This window comes from Trachurus japonicus, chromosome 18, assembly GCF_045865225.1.
Source record: "Trachurus japonicus isolate A0001 chromosome 18, Traja_1.0".
NCBI classification, from domain to species: domain Eukaryota; kingdom Metazoa; phylum Chordata; class Actinopteri; order Carangiformes; family Carangidae; genus Trachurus; species Trachurus japonicus.
In genome coordinates this window covers 5,174,537-5,192,366 of record NC_140924.1, presented here as the reverse complement: position 1 = coordinate 5,192,366, position 17,830 = coordinate 5,174,537, and the positions used below count along the sequence as shown (strand labels likewise).

Below are 17,830 nucleotides of genomic sequence, written 5' to 3'. Positions count from 1 at the left end.
CTGACAGACCCGTGTTTCAGACCAAACACTCTATAGAAGTGATTGCTGTCGGAAGATACAACTATTGGTAACACTTTATTTTAAGGGGTCCTTGTTCCTGTGTATCTACATAATTAATTACAGTGTAATTACCTATGTAACCGTATGTAATAACATGTACTTACATTGTAAATACATAGTGTATTTTGGTGTACTTACAGGTCCTTGTTACACTTGTAATAAGAAATGCTTGTGCAAAGAGAGAGGCCACTTTGGCATTTCTTATTACAAGTGTAACAAGGACCTGTAAGTACACCAAAATACGATATATATTTACAATGTAAGTACATGTTATTACATATGGTTACATAGGTAATTACACTGTAATTAATTATGTAGATACACAGGAACAAGGACCCCTTAAAATAAAGTGTTACCCAACTATTTAAGACTTATATTAACACAAACATTCCGCTTACTTCTGCTTTAATTTAAATCTGACTATCTTTATGAGGGACTTTGACCCTGTTGCCAGGCAACTTATCAGTTGATAAAACAATACAGCTTCAAAGTGTAGTAGTAGTAGTACACAACATGACGTGGCTGTTCTTACCTGCTCTTACTGTAGGGGGCGTTTTGTTCCTTTTACACCCATCAGGCTTTTCAATAATATGAATGAAAGTTGACATGATAGTATGACTTTGTGAGTGTATGAGTTTCACTTGTCTTGTAGGATTTAACCTCATGACATAATCATAATCTTTTATTATCATTATCATTATCAGACTTGGATAAAACACATCCACAAATGCATTAAATACTCAAAGACACCTCTACCAATTCCACAACCACATTTTATCATGAAAACAGTGTTGTTGTATCTCAACACTGAGAGACCACCTCAGCCTCTGAGACCCTGCCCCCCTTCTGCAGCAGCATCAGAAATAACCTCCACAGGAAGAGGAAGTTGTCACGTACGTTCTACTTCAGTTGTATTTCAGCTCAACGCTCAGTCTGCAGCAAGACGACATGGAGGTCACAGCTCTCTGCTTCAGACTGTGTGAGTACTCAGTGTCACATTTCTTCTCTTTCTGTCCTCACTTTTATATGTTGCTGCTCATCAAAGCATCTGTTGCTGATTTACAACATTACATTGCTCCTTTGTTTCTCCAGTGATGCTTGAATTTCTTCTGCTGGAGACACAAGTTCAGAGTCTTTATGCTCAGGAAAGGGGTGAGGAACAGGGGAAACCTTCAAAAAATATCCATTTCTAAGTTTAGATTTATTTATTTATGTTTAAACTCACTTCATCCTTCCCTGGATAAGAAAACTGAATATTGATGATTAATTTGGAACACTCCTAAGAAAATAATTGTATTATTTTCTCAGTTTTAGGTGCAGCTTCTCTTCGTATCACTCCAGACCGTCTGCAGTTCTTTGAGCTTGAGCGTGTCTCTTTTCATTGTGAGGGAACTCATGGTTCTGCTCAGGTAAGAGGGATCAGGGCCAATGGGGAACTTACTACAATATGCGTCATAAAGAGGACATCATCAGGCTCGTCCTGCAGAGCTGCTGCACTGTATTCACCAGACAGTGGAGAATACTGGTGTGAGACTGAAGGAAGAAAAAGAAGCAACAGCATTAACATCATTGTCACTGGTACTTTTTTAAGCCATTATATCTATTTTGAATTTCAATCCCAACTCACCTGTATGAATTCTCTTTAGTTTACTATTTAGAGTAACACCAATTCTGTTCATCAAACTTTCCTCTTCTTCAACATGTTCTCCAGCTGGCCCAGTGATCCTGGAGAGTCCTGCTCTTCCTGTGATGGAGGGAGATCCTGTGACTCTGCGCTGCAGAAACAAGACGACTTCCACCAACCCGAAAGCTGTTTTCTACAAAGACAACGCCACAATGAACAACAGTCCAACAGAAGAGATCAGAATGAACAAAGTCTCCAAGTCTGATGAAGGACTGTACAAGTGCAGCATCCAGGGAGCTGGAGAGTCACCAGAGAGCAGACTGACTGTCACAGGTGAGACTTAACTATTTGTACAGTCAGGGACTGTTGAAGATTGTATATAAGAATTGTAAAATATTTTCTACAATCTATTTGGGTTTATAGACATGTTTTAGCTGTGGCTAGAGTTGTAGCTTACCACCCCCCGGTGTGAATGTTGCATGAGTGATAACGGTTTAGCACTTGGGGTATTGGGTATTGTATAAAAAAGCACTATATACAGTTATGTTCATAATAATAGCAGTGTGTTTAAAAAGGTGAGTAAACCTCAAAATTCTTCAAATAAATTGTATTTTAGGGAACACAACTGCATTGGGGACACTGCACATTCTATTTCAAACCAAGAAAATTGGATAAAGTAATTTAATTTGATAATATTGTACAGAAAGTCAAGAAATATATTTTTTTTACATGCTTGCTGGTGTGTTTGGGGTCATTGTCTTGTTTCGGGTCATTTCCTCTTCAGTATACGGCAACATGACTACTTCCAGTATTCTGATATACTCAAACTGATCCATGATCCCTGGTATGCGATAAATAGGACCAACACCATAGTACGAGAAACATCCCCATATCATGATGCTTGCACCACCATGCTTATGGGGGGGGTGGGGGTCTTCACTGTGTACTGTTCATTCAGTGTTTGCAGGACGTCTGACAAACTGTCTGTGGCCCTTAGACCCAAAAAGAACAATCTTACTCTCATCAGTCCACAAAATATTACGCCATTTCTTTTTAGGCCAGTCAATGTGTTATTTGGCAAATTGTAACCGCTTCATTACATGTATTTTTTTTAACAATGGGACTTTGTGGGGGCTTCTTGGTGGTAGCTTGGCTTCACATAGACGTTGTCTGATTGTTACAGTACTCACGGGCAATCTTAGATCTTCTTTGATCCTCCTGGAGCTGATCATCGGCTGAGCCTTTGCCATTTTGGTTATTCTCCGATCCCTTCGAATAGTCGTTTTTCTTTTTCTTCCTCGCCTTTCTGGTTTTGGCTGCCATTTTAAAGCGTTTGATATCATTTTAGCTGAACAGCCTATCATTTTCTGCACTTCTTTATAGGTTTTCCCCTTGTTTATTAATTTCTTAATCAAAGAATGCTCTTCTTCTTAACAGTGTCTTGAACAACCCATGTTACTCTGTTTTTCAAGGACAAATGCACAGCCAGCATATGCAGCATCAGTTGCCTTGATCCTTGAATAAGGGCCACGTGTTTAACACCTATTTTTTTTTCACATAATCAATGACCTCAATAATTGAACCTGGCACTGCTATTTTTTTGAACACGCCCCTTTCAGTAAATGATTCAGTTTCACAGAATCAGCAGCATGCACGTCATGCCTGTTGGGTCTGTTGGTTTTCTATACCTTTACTAAACCTTCTAGAAAAAGTTGAAAAAAAAAAGTTGAAATTCTAACAAAATCAGTGGTTTATCTTGCAAGTGATGTCAGACTGCTATTATTTTGAACACAACTGTAAATGTAAACTGTTTATTATACTGTGAAAAACTGTATGTAAAATATGTGTTTAAAAAAATTACACAAATATATATTAAAGGTGTACAGAAAAGAAAACTGAATTTGAGCCCACTCTGGATCATAAAATTAATGTGATAACTCATCTTTCAGATGATGTAGGCCAAACTTTGTGCAAAATTCTACTTTTGAGTAAATCCGGGATGAAAGTGTGTATTTTTTTTTTCGCATTGGATAATGCAGGTGCACGGATTATACGTCAGCCTGTACACGATTCACCAGCCACTGATATTGGATCCGTAATCCGTCAATCAAACGTCTGAGACACGCACACACACACGGAGCTCGGTCTCACCCCAAGCTTTGAATATCCCGCCCGCTCGATAACGACCAATCAAATTCGTTTTCCTCACTCGGGTAAACTCGTGTTGCAGCTCGTGACAACTCGGCGCGACAAACAGGACAAACAGCCATTTCTGTACACCTTTAAAAAATGGCAATAATGTTAAAAATTGGCGTAATGTAAATATGTTTAGTCAAAAGAAATTATGAAATTTGAAATACAACAAATAATCAAATAATACCATAATCATCATATACATTTTGTATACGTATGTCAACATACACAATTCCTGCTATGTATTTTTAATATATTAAAACAGGAGCTATAAAGGTCGTGATATATGAACATATGAGTAAAAAAAAAAGTATATAATCTTTGAAACTGAAACTGAAATTCAACATATAACATTTTCAATGTCATCAAAATATTAATTTTATCAATATTTTTTAATAAATATAAATGTACAAAATTTGATATTTTTATTATTTCTAAGATAGTATGCTTTACTATTAACATGATGTATAGATGCCATAATTGTTCATTCATTCATTAATTTTCTATACCGCTTAGGGTCAGGGGTAAGCTGGAGCCTATCTCAGCTAACTTTGGGCTCATTCACATAGTATAGTATAGCAGTACATCCCCTAAAATGTTACACTACAACATCTCTAATCCCTATATATCTCAAAATATACAACATACAGTATTTTATATATTTGACATCTCTTTACAGGATCTAGACTAAAATATGGTGTATGTTTTTAATATTTACAGATATTATTTTAGCCATAATTTTGTTCCTGGAATTGTGTACATGAACCATGTTAAACTATGTTAACATGCATTCAACAAAACTGCCATATGATGTAAATATGAATCCTGTTTAACTTGAATACATTTTTGAAAATATGTAAATATAAAAAAAAATCCATATATATATTTTCTTCATTGAAGATATATTTTACGTCTCTGAACAGGAAACATAAATTCACAGACTGTGTGAAGATAACTTTTCCTTTGTATTGTTGATATTTACAGTGGTTAAATCTCTATGTTGTTAAGAAACTATAAAGTCCTACAGCAGGTGTCATACAGTATGTGAAGTTGCAGCACATTCAGTTTTCATCATGTGTCCACCAGCTCAGAAAGAACTTGTCACCAATGACTCTATGAACCTCCACAACCTGCAGTGGATCATCATCATCGTCTCTGCTATAGCCCTGGTGCTGCTGCTACTGCTGTTTCTGGGGTTTTTCCATGTTAGCAAACACAGAGGTACAGAGAAACAGATACTTCTTGTAATAAACTGTATGACAATGATTTAAGACCTTTTTCTATTGATGTCAATCATTTTACTTTTCCATCCATCAGTTTGCTCAATGACGTCAAGAACATCACACTCAGGTGAGTTATCTAACTAATTTGATTCAGATGTATATAACCACACCAGTCCACCTGTCAGCCTTCAGTATAGATTTTATCTGTGTTTCAGTTTCTGAAGTGGACAATGCAGCAGATGATTTAAATAGTTTGACGTATGCAGTCGTTGTCACAAAGAAGAGAAAGAACGCAGGTTAACTAGACTTGTTTTTTTCTTAAACACAATGTGAAACAAACAACAAGGCCTTTCACATATCTGTATTCTGATGAAACGTATTTTAAGATTCAGGTGTTCATCATCTTGGTCGACCACTGAGGAGGTTAAAATAAGAAGAGGAGTCAGTGGCAGTTGAAGCGAATAAGAAGAGGAGTCAGTGGCAGTTGAAGCGGTCGACTCTAACGTCTGAATGATTTCTGCTGCCTCTCTCTGTGGTCTGTTGTTCTAGACGCTGCTGACACTGGTGAGAGTTTGAACGTCTGCACTGAGACTAACCACAGCAGAGAAGCACAGACAGAAAACGGTAAGAGGCCTGTTCAGACCTTCAATCTGCCCGCTTGAGTATTTATAACCAGATGTAGAAGCAGGAGACGTCTACTGTCAGTCACACCAACATGTGGGTTTCTATTCATTAACAAACACACTGATTATTTAAAACAAATAGACCAGTGTTAGGCTCTCTATGGAAGCCTAAAATGGCCATATATTCACATTATGCAATAATTATTTCTCTTATTAGAAAAGGTCTTTGTTATACTGAGATAACAAAATAATAGTTGTACGAGAAAACAGCAATACAATTTTAAAAAATGACTAGAAACAGCATTTCCTAACGGAAAATGCGTGTGAATGCTGAAAGCCATTGCTGAACCATGCTGAATTAGCAGAATAAATTGACAAAGACATGCAAGAAACATGTCTAAGGCAGGAATTGAACCTGTGACTTCATGAGTGGTAACCTGACACACTAACCATATGGCCACAGAAGACCTAAGTTGCAATGAGCTTTATACTATGAGGAATCAAGGACTGTCCAATGACAGCTGTATAGTTGGAATCAAAAGTCAAGCAATGATGTGACATGACTGAGGCATGATCTCATCATACTAAACCTTTACTCTGCCACTCAGCAACAGAGAGCACATCGTTCCCAAGACTGTGATGTGCTGCAAACTGGTACAAATAATCAATGAGATAACGGACACCTGTAACCAATTATATATATATACTATGTATGTATTATTTTTTCTGGTGTTGCACATGTGTTGGTGTTTTTTGTCTGGAACAGAACTGTGAAAATGAATTTCCCCTCGGGGACAATAAATTATGAATCTGAATCTGAATCTGAATTGAAGATTCAGGCGGGGGAGGGGAGGTGAATTCTGCCAGTGACGTCCCATAGTGGGCAGCGCAGGACAAGAAATGATGGATACAAATCATTCAAGAGCTTTAAGCCTGTGCATATTCAAGAGCTTTGCTTTTCTCTGCTGCGTTTTCAAAGTTCCAGTGCAAATCAATCTTAGTGCAGTGGTATGAACAAGAAACATGTTAACACAAACCAAGATTGAAAGAGGTAAAGAGAATAGGCAAGGCAAGGCAAGGCATCTTTATTTATATAGCGCATTTCATACCAAGGCAACTCAATGTGCTTTACATACAGAATAGGTGGGGGCAGAGGTTGCGCTAGACTTTTTCGTTGCCGGTCATTTTGACTGACGGGGTCATAAAAATTCCGTCATAATCTATTTTTACCGGTCACTTTAATTTTTTTTAATGATAGGCTAATAATGACATAGGCTATTCAATAGCATTCATTTTTAATTCATATCAAGTCCAAACAAACAAAACGGAAAAGACGACAGATCACCCAAAAGTGGGGTCCAGATGATGTTGTGCCACTTGAAAACGAACATTAAAAAGTTATAATAATTGTTATTAATTAATAAAGGTAGAGTGTGAAATTTTGTTCATGCAGTTTGCAAACACCGGCAACGTTATGTTGTAACAGACATAAGAGCTGTTGTGGTGAGCTGGGAAGTCGGTGTTAGCGGCAGATGCTAACCGCTAGCCGAAGTTGGCATTAAGCTAGTTCACAGAAACGGCCCTAATACTTGTTGTTACCAGTTGAGGCTTTAGTTATCAGTAACAACCGGGCATCACTTCACTCGGACTGCATTTATTTTTCTTTGCAGTCCTGACTGCTGCTGCTGCTGCTGAGAGAGACGTGCTAGCACTCGCTAGCCCGGGACGGCTAGTGGGGCTGGAGCGGCTACGGTGTTACGACATGTATATGTGTCTTAACTGTCATAAACAAATGATTGCCATGGGAAAAGTCCTGCTCAGTTTCTCTTTATTTCAATGATTATGTTATAGTTAATATTCAATTCATCTTCGGCGGTGGGCTGTTCGTCCTCCTCCTCCTCCAGCTGAGCCACTAGCACTAGCCTCAGCCTCCTCGTGCTTGTCCTCACAGTTGAACAAGGCGTACATTAACCTGATCAAAAACTGACTGCCGATTAATCTGATTCTCCCCAGCTGCTCCAGGGAAAGCAGCAAAGCAGCTGGGTGTAGCTCTGGGTTTTAGCCTCTTCCACCCACTTTTAAGTCCGGTATACTACAACAACACCGGCGAGAGGAGGTTGCCATAGTTTATTCCTTAACCAGGGTGACTACCAGAAGTGGATGTACACTGCTCGGCGATTTTTAATGTTCCAGAAGCAGGAAGTGTGACATAAGCCTTTGGTTGTGACCAAATTGTGTTTTATCATTTATGGTGTCAACACATTATTTTATATTTTAAGATGAAACGCAAATTCTGTTTGTTTCCAAAGCAGAACCAGGATCATCCAGATCCAAGTCTGCCCAGAACCACAGAGCAGCCAAAAAACCACAGAAGGAAGTTATCTATGCACGTGTCCAGGTGAGACTGATGGTTGAACCGTAAATTATTGATTATGTCGTCAGTCATGGGCAAGTACTTTAAAATATTACAGTTCCCTAAAGCTCAGGGTGAGATCTTTATTACTTATTTATTCATCATCTAATAGGCAATGGCAAGGCAAGGCAATTTTATTTGTATAGCCCGTTTTTACAAACAGTTTGTCTCAAAGGGCTTTACATGGCATCACAACAACATCCTCTGTGCTTAGACCCTCACATCCACTGAGGAAAAACTCCATGGAAAACCCTTTTAACAGGGAAAACCAGGAGAAACCTCAGGGTGAGCAACAGAGGAGGGATCCATCACCCAGGACGTACAGACGTGCAATAGATGTTGTTACATACAAGAAAACAATTGTACAACAGAATGTGAGAAACATGAAAATGTTAACAACGGCGGTGTAACCAGATGTGTCCCCCAGCAGTCTAAGCCTATAGCAGCGTAGCTATAAAATGGTTCAGAGCTACCTGAACCAGCCCTAACTAAAAGCCCTGTCATAAAGGAAGGTCTTAAGTCTAGACTTAAATGTAGTTAGAGTGTCTGCCTCTTTGACCCATGGAGAGAGCTGGTTCCACAGTAAAGGAGCCCGGTAACTGAAGGCTCTACCTCCCAGTCTGGTTTTAGAGATACTGGGAGTCACTAACAGACCTGCGTTCTGGGAGCGAAGTGCTCTGGAAATCTAAGAAAGACCCATTCAACTAAGAAGGCCACTAAAGAAAGCCTAGTGAAAAGTTGAGTAGGTGACCGTTGAGTTTAATAATTAACCAATATAATTTTTTTAATGTATTTTGTCTCACAGTTAAAAGAAAAAAAGACACATGAGTGAAGACTGAAGAGAAAGATGGTTTGTTGAAGGAGAAATGACCCATAATACATTTTCAAAATCATGTTAATTGAATGTAATAAAACTGAATATGTAGATTTCTGTTGTTCTTGTTTTTTTGTTTGTTTATTTTTCAAGCTTGACACATAAAAACTGAATACTGATTGACATTTACACAACTATAAGAACAACATGTTGTTTGGTGGATTGCATATCCCCTGCTATGATAGAGTTTATTAATCATTAACAGATCATTGACCTTCATTTCTGGCTCTGGTTGATCAGTTGTAGGATTTCATGTAATTGTTCAGTATATTGATCAGTAACAGCTGTTGGTTGGTCTCTAAACACTGAAGAAACTGACTGGAGGGTGAAATAGTTACAAACATTGAAACCTCATTCATAAAGACATTTTCAGACTTGACATATAAATGAATTAATCAATAAACAAAACAGTTTCACTATGAGTGTGTTTGTCCTGAAGTGAACTTTGAGCCTGGTGATCACCAGTGTAAAATATTACAGCTGCAATTAAAACCATCATGACTCAGATCAATGACTCTTTAGGCTGAGCAGTTGATAAACTGAGACACTGCAGCTTTAAGGAAATCAAGTCTCACTCTCACTGATGAATAGTTAGTTTTTTACATTGAAACTCACGAAGCAGCATTTCCTGCAGTGTTTAATATTAGCTACATTTCTGTAAAATAAAAGATGAACTAAATCACCACATGTGACAGAAGAACTCAGGTGTGACCCTGAAGGTGTCACTGGTATCAGGATCAACAAAGTCCAGATTTCTCCTCAAATTACTGAACTAAAGAATCAACTGCAACGACTCATGTATAAACGAGTTTTATTAAAAAATTATAATAAAAATGACATGACGTCTACACAGATGTTGTTCTACAATCAAACTGTGAATGATTTACAGAAAGTGAAGATATGAAAACACTCTGAATGATGATCACATCCTCAGACTGTGTTAAATCAGCTCCAAAGACTCTGTCCATCTGTTGGACAGTGGACTTAGTTTGAAACAGAGGACAAAATAAAAACAGCTTTTATTGTATAAACTACTGTCACAGTCGCCCTCACTGTCTTTATTATATTCTATTGAAGGATGAATCAGTTTTTATTTTGATCTATTCTTTGTTTCTCATGTGTATAAGCAGTAATGACTTTACTGTAATGTCTCACTGTTACAGTGTGTTGTGTTTATGTTATTATGTGTGGAAGTTCATAAAAACCTGACACACAATATTAAACTACATCAGCAAACGTCCTCAGAGTTGTTGACGAGTGCATGTCGCCACAGTCTGAAACAAAAAGCAAAAAAGAGGTTGTGGTTACAAATATAAATAAATATAACATAATCAGACAGATGTGATGTAATAACATATTAGAGTATATAATGTAACATGGTGTCAGACCTCTCCACTGGAGTTTACAAGTGTTGCTTTTTTTACGTCTCCATATCCTTTGTACTTTCCCTCTTTTTCCCAGATCTGTGAATGTAGAGTTAGAGAAGAATTGTGAATTGTTCTCTCCATGACAGAAACCCTGTGTTCACCTGCAGCTCTTTGACATATGAAGTGTGTTTGTCACACAGAGTACAGCTCAGGCTGTGAGGAAAGTCCTATCATGTTTCTGTTGCTCTGTGGAAATCGTAGAGTCTGGTGTTTGTAGAGGTTTGACCGTCCATCACTCCCACAGCTTCATGGATGTGAAGCAGTAAATAGTCAGAATGTCCCTTTAAGCAGGAAATGAGGAGGAAAAAACAGAGAAGAGCTGCATCAAGAAATGTAAAACAACTTTTTAACAAGTGAAACTCACAGGGATTGTCTGTCCTCGCTCCAGGAGAAGCTCTGTGAGTTTGATGGTTTCACTTTTCTTGGTGCACTCCAGTTGTAACTTCCAGTTCTTCAGCTGCAGCTTCTGTTTGAAGGAAAGTGGATCATGTCAAACAGGAAGTGACAACATGAGACTGACTAAATAACCATGAAGGACAATAATCACTAAACTTCACTAAGAGTTTCTTCTTGTTGATAAAGGAGAAGCTCAGCTCAAATCCAGCTTCTACTGGGAAACACACATTTCTTCTCTGATCTTCACTGACAACAACTTTACCTCAGAGGAGTTGTTTAGGAGAACAACATCGCCATTTTTGTTAATCCAAATGACGTAGTCTTTATCTGGTTCTTCCTCGGTCTGCTGGCTGGATGTCTGATGGAGGAGGAAACATCCAGTTAGATGTGTGAAGCAGTGAGTGGAGGTGGATGGAGGAGAAGATCAGCTGGAAGAAGCCTGGTCTGTTTCCTTCACTCATGTTGTTTATGTTTAACTCTCTCTACTGACTGAGCACTGAGGCTCCATCCATGAGTTTGTTTCACATTTTCTTGAAAGTGAAGTTCTTCACATTTTCATAAGCATGACGGTCATGACACATCATGTTTCATATAATGTTTCTGGTGGTAGAAGAGACACACAGCGGTGAGAGGGCAAATATTTATTAAATTGATACATGGAAAAAAAATTCTCAACGCATTTCCACCTGTTTGGACAGAGGATGGACTTTTCATCCATGGGTGATTTGTTTTAGGTTTTACAACTATTCACTTTGAGTTTTTAAGCCGTTAGCTTCCTGCAGCTCTCCTCTTTTCCATTTCTTCTTTCTTCACTTTACAAGTGTAAAAAGTACAAATACGAACCGTTGTCATCGAGGTCTCCTGTTTCTTCTCCAGTGTCTGAAAGTGATCCAGGATCAGATGCAGCAGCTCAGAATGTTTTTCTAACAACTGGAGAGAAAACAAAAACAAGAATTAAAGTTAGAGCTGCTGTAAATACTTCCCAGAAAATATGTTTTTAAACTGAGATTTTAGATTTTCTAGACTTTTAGATTATTCATGTTGAATATTTCCATTTAATGAAAACACAGGATTCTTTTTGCTTTTGTTTATCTAAAACCAGTCTTTGTCTGTCTTGTTTTCGACACAAACTGACACAAGTTTGTAACGGGTTGTGCAATATTGTTGTTATTGTGTATTTTTGTGCATGATGCGTGTTTGTGGACTTGTGTTGTCTTCCGCTGCTGGTAACATTGTAATGTATTAAAGCAGATATCAGTGGAATGTTTTTGTTAATATAAATCCTAAATAGTCCTATTTTCCGTCAGCAATCACTTACATGAAGTATTTCAGCCTAAACACGAGTCTCTCCGTCACTCTGCTCTGCTGTAACCCGAGGAGAAAATTTTCCTTGTGGGATACAAGTGTTATCCAATGAGGGGAGAGAACGGCATGAAGGGCTGTGTGTGCAGCCAAGGGATGCGCGTGAATGTGGTGACGTAGCACGAGGACCAATTGATGCCTGACAAGGGCGGGGGCTGCTAACTCATGGTGCGTTCAAGGAAACTCGTACTTTGTGTTTTTCTTTCCTGTGAAGTCATACCAGTTCGATCTGGTACGAGTTCACGGGTCGGAAGTTACGAGTGGCCGTTATAGGGAACTTTCACAGACAACAGGATGGTAAAAACACGAGCTACGGGTTACCTGGAACGCTACCAAGTCTTAGTTGTGACTTGAAGCTGTAACTTACGGTTTCAAAAGCCTGCCTTGAACACAGCATTAGCCGAAACGGCCGTGCCACTGATATCTGCTTTAATAAAGTATCTTTAACTTTAACTTAAAGCAGAAGTAAGTGGTCCGGTCGTTTTCGCTAATGCTGCGTTCCAGGCAGGCTTTTGAAATCGTAAATTACAGCTTCAAGTCACAACTTACGACTTTGTAGCGTTCCAGGCAACCCACTCGTGTTTTTCCGACCTGTTTTACCGGTGAAAGTCACTATAACGGCCACTCGTAACTTCCGACCCATGAACTCGTACCAGATCGAACTGGTACCACTTCACGGTCGGAAAAATACGAGTTTCCTTGAACGCACCATAACAGTCCTCGTCGCTACGTCACCACATTCACGGCGTTCCTTGGCTGCACACACAGCCCTGCATGCCGTTCTCTCTCCTCATTGGATAAAAACTGTAGGATACGATAAATGTTTTCTCTTCGGCTCAGAGCAGAGCAGAGTGACTGACAGACCCGTGTTTCTGTCCAAACACTCTATGTAAGTGATTGCTGTCGGAAGATATAACTATTTAAGACTTTTATTAACACAAATATATCACTTACTTCTGCTTTAACTTTAAATCGAAATTATTTAATTCAGTGTTAAACAGCAAGCAACAGTGGTCAAAGGAAACTAAACAAAAATCTTCTGAACCTCCTTGGTCTTGGTCTGGAGCTCAGTCTCCTTGGTCTCCAGCTCTTTCTCCAGTATTTCTACTTCCTGCTCAGCTTCCTCCTCCTTCTTCTTCAGTTCTCCTCTTTTTGGATCCTGGATCAGAAGAAGAACATGTGACTGAACTGACTGTCCAATGACTCATATAGAAACAAATGCAGCATCATGTCGTTGCTGAACGTTTCTGTGTCTTGTGGTTGGTAACATGTGGTTTCTCCTCAGAGGAGACTGAACCAGTTCAGATGTTGTGTTCATGAAGTTGATGAAGAAAGTGAAGCAACAAGCAGCAGAGAATCAGTCTGTGTCTCAGTGTTGATCTCATTCACAGTCTACAGCTGAGAAAAGCTGATGAGATCATCAATGACTTTGGTGTTTAGTTCATGAGGAACACCACAGAGTTTCACTGGGTTCATGACGTCAGGACTTACTAGAGGACCGATGTGAGACCAGTTTGTTGGGTTTCTGATCTTCTCCAGCTGTGAGGGAGGAGGAGAGACAGACAGAGACATGATGACACTTTAAAGTCTCTGTTCAGTTCTACAACCCAGGAGCTCATTATACAGCCAGTGGACTTTATCTGAGACATCATGTCACTGAGTGGAGGTGAGATGAAGAACATCAACTAGACATGTGAATCTCAGTTTAGTTGTTGAACAGATGAACCTGTTTGTTCTTGAACTCCAGCTCCGTCTTCTGTCTCTGCTGTTCATCTTCTTGTTTCTTCTTCTCTTCCAGGAGATTCTGGAGTTCATCTTGTTTCTGTTTCAGCTGAGAAGAACGAGAACGGAGCAGAGGTGAGCTGGAGAATGTTTGAATTTCATTTAAAATGTTGGTGGTAAAAATGGGACAGAAAATGTTATCGTTTGCCACTGGGTATTGGGGGAATTATATTATATAGTGTGTGTGTGTGTGTGTGTGGAGTGGGGTGGGGGGGGGGGGGCTACCATAACATCTTGCTTCACTTTAACACTGTTAAATACAAACCGTTGACATCAAGGTCTCCTGGTTGTTCTCCGGTGTCTCAAAGTGATCCAGGATCAGCTGCAGCAGCTCAGATTGTTTTTCTGGCAACTGGACAGAAAAGACAAAAAACAAGATCAGAGACACAAATGAAAAATAAAAATAAAGTTAGAGCTGCTGTAAATACTTCCCAGGAAATATGTTTTAAAACTAAGATTTTCTTTTAGATTATTCATGTTGAATATTTCCAGAGAACATTTAATGACACAGGATGTTCTTTTTGTTTCTGTTTATCTAAAACCAGTCTTTCTCTGACCAACCTGTTCTTGTCTTTAAACCGAACATCATGATTTTCTTACATTTTGTTTTTGACACAGATTTAAATTATTTAATTCAGTGTTAAACAGCAAGCAACAGAGGTCAAAGAAAACTAAACAAAGATCTTCTGAACCTCATTGTTCTTGGTCTGGAGCTCAGTCTCCTTGGTCTCCAGCTTGTTATCCAGTGTTTCTACTTCCTGCTCAGCTTCCTCCTCCTTCTTCTCCAGTTCCTCCTTGGTTGAACTCTGGATCAGAAGAAGAACATGTGACTGAACTCTCTGTCCAACGACTCATATAGAAACAAATGCAGCATCAGGTCGTTGCTGAACTGTTCTGTGTCTTGTGGTTGGTAACATGTGGTTTCTCCTCAGAGGAGACTGAACCAGTTCAGATGTTGTGTTGATGAAGTTGATGAAGAAAGTGAAGCAACAAGCAGCAGAGAATCAGTCTGTGTCTCAGTGTTGATCTCATTCACAGTCTACAGCTGAGAAAAGCTGATGAGATCATCACTAGGTGTGTTTCCATTACCCCTTGAAATGCGCAAAACCTAAATATCGAAATTAAAAACTGGTAATGGATACACCTAGCCTACATTTAAAAAAAAAAACTCTCAAATATCGCTTAAAGGTTTTTATGCTCTCATGAGGTGATTTTTGAGACGTATCGATACAAACAAAAGTGTAATGGAAACACTTTTTTAGCTTTTCTACACGTCACCGGAGTTGTGTGTGTCCACGTTGTGTTGGTTTAACTTGAGGTGACAGATGAACCACATGTTTTTTGTCATGCATTGCTGACCTGGGCATTGTTTCTCAATAAAATAGAAAAATATTTTTTATCATTCCCCTTTTCCGTGCATGGTTGAAGGAAATTTAATGTCACCTTAAGTCACATAAACCAGTTTATATTGTTGTCAGTGCCTCATCACCGCTGGTGTTTGAAAGGCAGCGTTCTTTCTGCAGTCAGGTTGTTCAAATCCAGAGGGAGACTTGAAGACATGCAGAACAATAACAGAGCCCCCACTGCACTGATTATGAAAGAATATGGTCATATTATATGTCAAATTAAACAGCAGAAGCTGGGCTACAACGTGTAAAAACCATGTTTATATGACCCAAACACAGCCCAAACACTACTCAAACAAACAACTAGACATCAAACTTCATGAAGCACCTCTGTGTGGACCCAGTCGCCACATTTCTGGCTCGTATACTACTGTACATTATGCAAAACACATCAGCGACCTCCGAGCCTGCTACAAACAGTGGGGCGTTGCTTAGCAACCGCGGCTAACACAGCAGCTAGCAGCAGCAGCTAGCAGCAGCACGGCAGAGGGAGAAGACAACAACCAGCAAAGTCGAGCAAAAACAGACACTGCGTGGCCAAAACATGGTCGTACATTTGCTCTTACCTTTGCTGTTTTGCCGTGAAAAGGTTGTGTTATGGGTAAATCCACAATATTTCCAGTTGAACTCTGCCTAGTGTTTACATCTGAACCAGCCGGGCCGAAACCCGACGGCTCTAGGACCCTGCACGGAGCCTGACGGAGCGCACACAACCCCACGTTGCTCCAGGGTGAAACTGCCTTCAGCCGTCGACTTCCAGGCTGCGCAGCCTGGGAGGCTGCACTCTGGGCTGCACAAGCGCCACCCTCTACCGCAAGCGGCAGAGCGGAGTGATTCAACCGAGCGGCAACCTAAACAAACTGCTTAGCAACACTGCAAACTGCTTTAGCTAGATATTTAAGCTGTTTTATTCGACAAATACAAGCAAGAGCTAGATTTTCAGTATTTTTGTAACTTAACTGGTTAGTTGAGCTGCTCGATTTTTTAATTGCAAGTGCTAACGTGAGCTTAGCTAACTTTGTTTGTTTGTTGATACAAAAGGCATCAGCATGAAAGGCTGATAGCAGAGATTCCTTGCAGGCTGGCCATAATGCTATGATAATTTATCATATTCAGTCATCTGCCTTCAAGGCTGATTGTAGAAGCTGCCTTGCAGGCTGATTATTAGGTTAATGCAGATTTCACATTGCATACATTTTCATTATTGCCTTAGCTGCCTTCAAGGCTGATTGTAGAAACCAGTGCCTTGCAGGCTGATTATTATGCTGCAGATTTCACATTTCATTATTGCCTTTGCTGCCTTCAAGGCTGATTGTAGAAACCAGTGCCTTGCAGGCTGATTATTATGCTGCAAATTTCACATTTCATTATTGCCTTTGCTGCCTTCAAGGCTGATTGTAGAAACCAGTGCCTTGCAGGCTGATTATTAGGCTAATGAAGCTTTCATATTGCATACTTTCATTATTCAGTCAGCAGCCTTCAAGGCTGATTGTAGAAACTAGTGCCTTGCAGGCTGATTATTAGGCTAATGCAGATTTCACATTTGATTATTGCCTTTGCTGCCTTCAAGGCTGATTGTAGAAAATAGTGCCTTGAAGGCTGATTATTAGGTTAATGCAGATTTCACATTTTCATTGCCTTAGCTGCCTGCAAGGCTGATTGTAGAAACTGGTGCCTTGCAGGCTGATTATTAGGCTAAGGATAATTTCATATTGTATAATTGTCATTATTCAGTCAGCATCCTTCAAGGCTTCAAGGATACAATATAGCCAAATAATCAGCCTGCGAGGCACTAGTTTCTACAATCAGCCTTGAAGGCAGCAATGGCAATAATGAAAATATATGCAATGTGAAATCTGCATTAGCATAATAATCAGCCTGCAAGGCACTAGTTTCTACAATCAGCCTTGAAGGCAGCTAAGGCAATAATGAAATGTGAAATCTGCATTAGCATAATAATCAGCCTGCAAGGCACTAGCTTCTACAATCAGCCTTGAAGGCAGCTAGGCAATAATGAAAATATATGCAATGTGAAATCTGCATTAACTTAATAATCAGCCTGCAAGGCACAATCAGCCTTGAAGGCAGCTAAGGCAATAATGAAAATATATGCAATGTGAAATCTGCATTAACTTAATAATCAGCCTGCAAGGCACTAGTTTCTACAATCAGCCTTGAAGGCAGCTAAGGCAATAATGAAATGTGAAATCTGCATTAGCATAATAATCAGCCTGCAAGGCACTAGCTTCTACAATCAGCCTTGAAGGCAGCTAAGGCAATAATGAAAATATATGCAATGTGAAATCTGCATTAACCTAATAATCAGCCTGCAAGGCAGCTTCAACAATCAGCCTTGAAGGCAGATGACTGAATATGATAAATTATCATAGCATTATGGCCAGCCTGCAAGGAATCTCTGCTATCAGCCTTTCATGCTGATGCCTTTT

The 17,830-nt window shown here is 39.4% G+C and overlaps 1 protein-coding gene and 1 long non-coding RNA gene across 2 annotated transcripts in view; both read right to left on the bottom strand.

Annotated features, from left to right (window-relative positions):
- LOC146968469 (uncharacterized) overlaps nt 1–17,830 on the bottom strand; it is a 56,289-nt gene that overhangs the window by 36,645 nt on the left and 1,814 nt on the right. Inside the window, exons 4-7 of the mRNA XM_085760476.1 lie at nt 14,670–14,783; nt 14,243–14,329; nt 13,922–14,026; nt 13,687–13,734 (exon numbers count right to left, since the gene is read on the bottom strand). Coding sequence (XP_085616602.1) covers nt 13,687–13,734; nt 13,922–14,026; nt 14,243–14,329; nt 14,670–14,783 — 354 coding nt within the window. The remainder of the gene's footprint in view (nt 1–13,686; nt 13,735–13,921; nt 14,027–14,242; nt 14,330–14,669; nt 14,784–17,830) is intronic.
- On the bottom strand, nt 10,393–13,491 carry LOC146968470 (uncharacterized). The gene is made up of 5 exons (XR_015034329.1): nt 13,241–13,491; nt 11,677–11,763; nt 11,096–11,191; nt 10,802–10,903; nt 10,393–10,473 (listed from the first exon to the last, which is right to left on the bottom strand). It is a non-coding gene; the product is annotated as an uncharacterized LOC146968470 (long non-coding RNA).